The sequence below is a fragment of the Cimex lectularius genome, unplaced genomic scaffold (assembly GCF_000648675.2).
Source record: "Cimex lectularius strain Harlan isolate CLEC.00 unplaced genomic scaffold, Clec_2.1 scaffold124, whole genome shotgun sequence".
In the NCBI taxonomy this organism is placed as follows: Eukaryota; Metazoa; Arthropoda; class Insecta; order Hemiptera; family Cimicidae; genus Cimex; species Cimex lectularius.
The window spans coordinates 703,256-710,780 of record NW_019392703.1 but is presented as its reverse complement, the minus strand read 5'-3'; the positions used below and the strand labels follow the sequence as shown (position 1 = coordinate 710,780).

The window sequence follows — 7,525 nt, the reverse complement described above, 5'->3', positions numbered from 1 at the left end:
CACCATCGACCCTCCAGCAGTGGTAGATTAGTACTCCATCGACCCTAATTTAGGTTAGATTATTAACCTAAGTGTGTAGGTGAATAGAGGAATATCCAGTATTCCACCGACTAATCAGAAGGAGTACAATGCATATGTATTTTTTATGCTACTGAAACATATAATTTAACTAGTATTAAGCTAGATTATAGTTTACGTGGGTTTGGGGCTGAAATTACCTAGCTGTCCATAGTCCCCATCAAAGTCTAACCTAGTTGGTAGGGAAGCGATGATCTCCTGTGCATCTGGTTTAAGGGGGATACTAGCGATCCACCTACATAACAGGGTGGGTGAACTCCCTGATAGTTTCAAAATACCACAATTGACACACAAATAACAATGTCAATTTTTCAAACAATATTATTTAAGGTGTTACATGTATCGATCACTTTTTAACTCATGGATGATCTGGACCATGGTTTGTTCTGGATAAAGAGGCAAATTCAACTGTTTATTACTCCTAGCTTTCAACCTATTTTAAGGTCATCATTAGGGCAAATAATAATTAAACATTATGAATATATATTATAATAGTACCTCAGCCATTTTTTATGGAACTACAATGAACAAAATTTATTTCTAGCCTATGAAAAAAAGATTGTTGGTAGATTTTTGTCTGACAAATTTCAAAATGTCTTTTTTATGTGATTATTTAACCTTTCCAATAATAACATAAATAATGAATGAATGAATAAAGGCTTTATTTACACAAAGTATTTACATTAACTTTATATTTCCAAGAAAGCTGACCTTAGCTGTCTGTCGAGTTTTATGAATTTTTGAATCTTGAATGAATCCCTGTTTTTGTATCTTTAGAATGACCTTTGATTTTAAAAATTGAAGTGGTCAACCAGGTATTTTCGGTATCGCAGGGCGTGAGTGAGGTACACCACAAGCTTCCTCCAGTTATCCCTTCCATTAAGGATTGCAATGACTTCTTCTACAACCAGCTTCAGTTTCCCAAAGTACCTTTAGCGGAACTCTCTCAGAACGGGGTACACTCCTATGAAGTGGAGAGTTTCCTCCGGGACGTTGAGGTTACATAAGGAGCAAATGATGGCGCGGTCCTGTCTCCACGGTTGGCAGTTCAGCTGAAGCAATTCACCCCTCGCCGTCAAGACCTCATAAGCTGTCATATTAGAGCACTCCATGTAGTTTCACCCTAAGTCAAAATCCAGTCTTGCTTACAAGTTGTGATGTAAAATGTTTCTCGCACGGGTTACCAAGTCTTTCCTTTTGCTCTCCTCCCATTTTTTTATCAGGTCCGTGGTATTAGAGGACTTCTGTTCTTCCCTACTTACTCCTACACCGTATAACATAAATAATAACCTAAACCAAATGTAGAAATATGCAAAAAATACAAATAGTAAGGAATGTAATAAAAGAACACTAGCAGTAACATGGGTTTGGATAATCTGAAAAGTTCTTGTGTATCAAGAGAGCAAGTAAACAATAGCCCTGTGAGAATCTGAAACAAAAGAAAGGGATCATGCTCACCCATTTGAGGATAGTCCAAACAATTGTTGCTTTTGGAACAAACACAGCGCGGGCGTTCTATTTAAAGATAAAGGTATCTCAGTCACTTGGTTGAGGAGTGCTAGACCCTATAAGGGAGTAAGTAGGCATAGCAGCCAATATAAAGGCAGCCTTTGGGCACAAGAGCGGGTTGTTGGGGCCCCTGTCCAAATTACTCTGCTAATATCTTAAAGCTTGGTGACTACCCAGTTTTATGAATATATTTTTTGTATGAATGGTTAAGTGTGCTTGAACATGGTGTTTGTGAAATACCGTGAGACCTTTCAAACCAATTAGGTTCACTTAGGATAGTGAATACATGATTTTAATGTGTGTGAATGTATTTTGTTATGAATGAAAGGTTGGTGACCAGGTGAAAATCACCTTGTTGGGCTCCCATAAACATAAAGTGGGGTCTCAGCAGTATGTCGAGAACTTTTGGGATCTGTCACATTTAGGTTAGTTTAGGTTAAATAATCTTTTAAATAGCATGAATGTGTAGTTTAATTGAGTTAGGGTATGTTAAGGTGTGGAAGTGTTACCCATCAAAGGCAATAAAACAAATGCTAGATAAACAAAATGTGAATGGCAATAGCCCTAGCCGCCGGCTAGCTGGAGCAAATTTGAACACATGGCTAAGAGTAAATTTTGATCTGGTTATGTTGGTAATAATATAAATATGTGTAATAAAGTGTAATAATAATAATTGGTTAAACAATAAGAAATAAAATAAACTAACATTTACAACAATATTTTTACAGTCATAATTTCGATGGAAATGAATTCTAAACTTACGCAAATAAAAAAGTAATTGAATAACTTTGACAATCATCGCACTATTTTTATTTATTGACATCTCCATGATGATTAATTTAAACATTTAACAGCTAATTAAAAAATTAATAAAAACTATTTAGTGTTGATATTGAACTGTTTTCTATTATTAATAACGCCTATAATTATAAATAATTAATATAAATTAAAATAAATAATGTATAAATGTAATATAATTACAATAATTACTACAAATATCAAATTATTTTTGAACCTTTAAATGGCATAAACTTTCCTCCGATTAATAGATTGAATTGTGGAAAGGTTGTTATTAACTGATTTGATAGTTAATGGGCAGAATTGTCTGCTTCTTTATCTAACTTTGTACAAGTGAACAAATGTTTTAAAAAGTAATTTAAAATTTATCAGTTTCCAGCAGTCCCATAGTTCACATTTTATTTCCGGTTTGATTCAGTTCAACAATACGAACAACTAGGGTGTGCCGATGGGGCCATTATCGTACCACAAATTGGCCATTGTTCAAAAAATAATTGTCTTTCTTGATTTCAAGGTGGGTGTTCAATTTTATTAAGTGATAGCAAATCTAGCAAGAAATAGGCTTACTTTTTATAATGCATAAACATACATGTAATCATTTTGAATGTAAATTCGTCCTTTTTTGTTTGCCCCTTTTTTTTCATTTTTGAGCCTTGGGTTTTGAGTTGGGTTTAATGTCCATATACACCTTTTTATCAGAAAAAGGCAAAAAATAAGAACAATTATCACAAAAAATTATAATTTTTATTTATAGCCAAAAATAATTCGTTGGCCTTCGTCACCCTGGCCATCCTTTTTATATGTTATTCACCATGGTCAAGAATTAATCAACCATAATAAAAATAATCCCTCATATTTATATTGATGAACTTACCAAATTATAATTTATTTACAGTTTAATAAAGGCTGAGTACATTAAATACATTTAAACATATAATTAACAGATAATAATCAAAACAAATCTATAACTGTGTAATATAATTTATACAATAACAAAATATAAATAGGCTTTAACATACAAAAATGGTTAACATCTTTTCATGACATACAGAATAATCATTCGCCCCTTTAGAAAAATTGCATCCCGTCTTCTTGATTTTTCGAGAGCTGTTGTATGTAGCTGTATATGACCATTGCACAGTACAACTCAAATCCTTAAAATAAAATTAAAAATTAATTTCTCGGCAATTACCGTTTTACATGAATTGAACAAATTACCTGAACTGGCGATTTCTTGAAATATGAAATACATCGCATGTGAAGGGTAGTGTTGAACAACGAAGACAAGATTGAGAATTATGATTATAGATGCGTGGAAAGAGAATGCAATTTGGCAGAGAACCCAAGAAAACATGTGTTCAGCACTCTTCTACAATTAAATTTTTAAAAAAAAAATTAAAAAAGAGTGATTGGACATTTGTAATAATTGTGATTGATGATGAAAACATACCTTCAAGACTCCATACACCAGATAACCGCAGAACACAAGTTGGATAAATGCAGTGTACTCTAAGAAGTATGTTGCCCTTATACCTAGCAAATTTTATAGAAAAGTGTATAATGTAGTATAACAGTTGATTTAAAATTTATATTTTTACGTTGAAACAAAATTTTAATATTTTTTTATTTAATATGTATGTTGCAGTTCTTTCTCTCTCTATCTATCTATCTATCTATCTATCTATCTTTCCATCTATCTCTCTACTAACCTCCCTCTCTCTTTCTCTCTCTCTCTCTCTCCCTCCCTCTCCCCTCCCTCCCTTTCACTCTCTCTCACTCACTCTCACTCACTCTCTCCCTCCCTCCCTTTCGCTCTCTCTCTCTCACTCTCACGTTCTCCCTCTCTCACTCTCACGTTCTCCCTCTCTCACTCTCACGTTCCCCCTCTCTCACTCTCACGTTCTCCCTCTCTCACTCTCTCTCTCTCTCTCTCTCTCACTCTATCTATCTATCACCCTAGACCTTCCTTCCAACAAATTTTAATTAAGGCATCTTTCCGCCAAGCTGAAGTTCAGTTTCCTACCCTTCCATTTCCTACCAGTTCTTCAACCTCCTACTCCTAAACCCACTCCCACTTCGCTGAAAGATGCCTTAGTTAAAATTTGTTGGAAGGAATGTCCGTCTGTTTGTGGGGTGCTAAGGGTCAATAATCTGAAGCGTCCAAAAAATTAAAACAACACCATGGTTTCTTGGATTTTTTAATATTCTTCATCTATTGTATATCTGTGTTTAATACAACTAAACTAAGTAAGGATAGGTAGACAAAAATTATTGGTAATGACCAAATTGCAGGTTTATCACTACTTTCACTAGGTTTTGAGGTCCGCTTGACCAAATAAATTCTTTTCAATCAATTAACCAAAATCTTAATTAATTGAAAAGGGTTTATCTCTACACTGTCCATACAGCAAAATCTCAGAAATTAAGAAATGTTATTTTTTACAAGTTGTATTGTGCATCTTTCAACTAATTTTAAAATTCTTTATTTTATACAGTTTATTGTCCAAAGGTTCAAATTGACATACAAAGGCAAAAAGCGGCCTCACTTTCTCGAAAAGTGCGTTAATCCTAACGATTCATTTGATGATATTTCAAGTGACAACAAATAACATTTCTTTAATCAACTCTTTTAAATTTTTGTAGAATGATTCAATATTCAAGAAATTACAATGGTTCAATGAAACTTTTCTCCTTTTAAATAATTTTTATGTATCCATTTACTCTGTAACATTACTATTTTTTACGACCTTTGCTTAACTTATATATAAATACTGAAATATCTTTCTGAATATAATTTGTTTAAGGAAATGGTTTCTCTGTTTAAGGCATATGTTTTCTTTTTTTATTTATGAGAATAACTACTAAGATCATGAATAACTAGTTTGTAATACTGAAATTTTTGATTGGTAGGTCCTTATAATTAATCTTGTTGAACATTAATTGAATTTTTTTTTAAAATGTGCCAATTGTGCCAAATTTCCAACATTTCAAACTACCATTTTGAAAATTTAATCTGAATGGGGGTTCCTCTACTCACTGTCTGGGTGTTTCAGCCAAGGGGCAGGACTCATCGCTAGCGATGTGGGGAAGTAGGAAGCGTAAAAATCTTGATACGTTATATGCTTATGTTTTTCTTCTTGTTCTCTTAATAGCAATTTGAAAACCTGAGGTACCTCCGAGAGGTTAGCAAGGAAGAAAACATGGGACAAAATATGAGAGTCAGTGACAAAGATATGTGGGAAAAAAATCATATAGAGGGTTAATGATGACCTCTTAAAGTAGCTCATAAATAATACATACATAAGCTGAATGAGTCAAAATTAGTGTACATATTTACATTTTTCAAAATTAAAATATTATAGCCAATTAATTGTTTCTACCTTTTAATTTCTACTCTGTACCTTTTAATCAATTTTTAAAAAATATAGATTTCTATATTAAAAATTGAATATAAATCAGTCTTTTCCAATTTCCATATTATTTTTAGAACATATTTTTAGCAATGTTATATCAGCCGTTGATTGGTATCAGTCTGAATTTACTTGAAACTTGCCAGATCCTGCTCATAGTTATCTTGCCAGCCTAAATAAACTAGATAAAGTGAATATATATATGTGGGCTTTATTTTCTTATAATGGTTTCTACTGAAAATCAAAAAATATCATAAAAAGCTTATAATTATCAATCCTTAAAAATTCCTATAAATTTTTTCATTCTTTTTAGACAAAATTTCAATTTAACTTTGTGTTTGGCTAAAGTCTAAAAATTCCTACCTGTTTAAAAAAATTGGCTATATGAAATCATTATTAATAATTATTATTATTATTATTTAATAACAACAGCATGCACAATTTGTTTATAATTTTTTGAATATTTTATAACATGAAATTTGAAAATACCTTCAATTTCAAGATGTGCTGGTCCATGAAATGTAATATTTTCTTCCTCACTGTAAAACGAATGATTACGTTTCTCCTCTTCTAATTCTCTTTCTTCTTCGTGGATTGTACTAGGCATCCATGCGTATAAGGCATATATCAAAAACAAAATTGAGTATGCAGTCTAAAAGAAAAGAAAAGATTAAAGGTTACTCTTAAGAAAGGAAAGGTAAAAGAAGAAAAAAAAATCATTACCAGATGAAAAAATGCTATGATCTTTGACCCGAACTCCAAAGAGCAGCCGCAGAAGGCATATTTCACCATTGGCGTTTTCATCACTCCGTTTGATACTAATTAAAACACATTGCAAACAAAAATGATGCCTGGCACAAACTCAGGGATGGTGGGAGTCGATAATTAAGGTCCAGAGGCTATCTAAAAGTTAGATAATAAACTGCTCAGCCTTGAATGTTGCTTTCTTTTTCCTATTACATTCCCAGAAATTATGAATATCTTTTCGTGGGGTAAAAGCAGAGGAAAAGAAATTTTTCTACTGAACTAAAAATAGGTTGTTATTGTGCTGCACTTTTTCTTTTTTAAGATTATTATTTTTTTTAACAGTCCGAATAAAATATTTACATTCATGATGTGTCAAGATTCCAGGAAGCAAATGTCTCTTAGACGAACTTGAATTTGAAATCGATAGATCTCATTTCAAAATCAAGTACAAAAGAGAATATTTTGTAATGTCCTCTAAATTTATTATTATGAATATTTCATGTTTGTAGTGGTTGCATATAATTATGGTTGATTTAAATATACTTATAGTTTTGTATCAATTTTTTTTATCATTGGTGTTAGAAAATATTTAATGTTCAATGCTTATTAACATTATTTTATAGAAAACGTTTGATTTATATTTAAGCATTTTATTAGATTAGAATTTTATTGCCTTTATCATAGAATTAATATTAAGACATTTGTAACAATTAATAGATGTAAATGGCATAAAAAGAAATAAATTTATTATGTTCTATCTTGCATTATTAAGAATGATAATGTAATAAAACAATTTAAAATTTTATCAATAATTTAACCGATTAAATAACCTTTTTATGAATATTTTATAGTTTTATTTGGAAGGTTTATTAACACTCATCATTCTATGAAAGTCTAAGTTTCAACACTTTTTCCATAATCAAAGTCATCTTTATTTTATTACACCTTATAATTAAAATTTTATTATATTAGAATTTTATTGC

General features: G+C 31.5%; 1 protein-coding gene across 1 annotated transcript; it reads right to left on the bottom strand.

The window, feature by feature from the left end:
- Positions 1 to 3,110: 3,110 nt before the first annotated feature.
- Positions 3,111 to 7,023, bottom strand: LOC106666340. The gene is made up of 5 exons (XM_014393457.2): positions 6,519 to 7,023; positions 6,285 to 6,447; positions 3,836 to 3,918; positions 3,604 to 3,754; positions 3,111 to 3,539 (listed from the first exon to the last, which is right to left on the bottom strand). The coding sequence occupies exons 1-5, from the start codon at positions 6,597 to 6,599 to the stop codon at positions 3,454 to 3,456; spliced, it is 564 nt and encodes a 187-aa protein (XP_014248943.1). The 5' UTR covers positions 6,600 to 7,023; the 3' UTR covers positions 3,111 to 3,453.
- Positions 7,024 to 7,525: the final 502 nt, after the last annotated feature.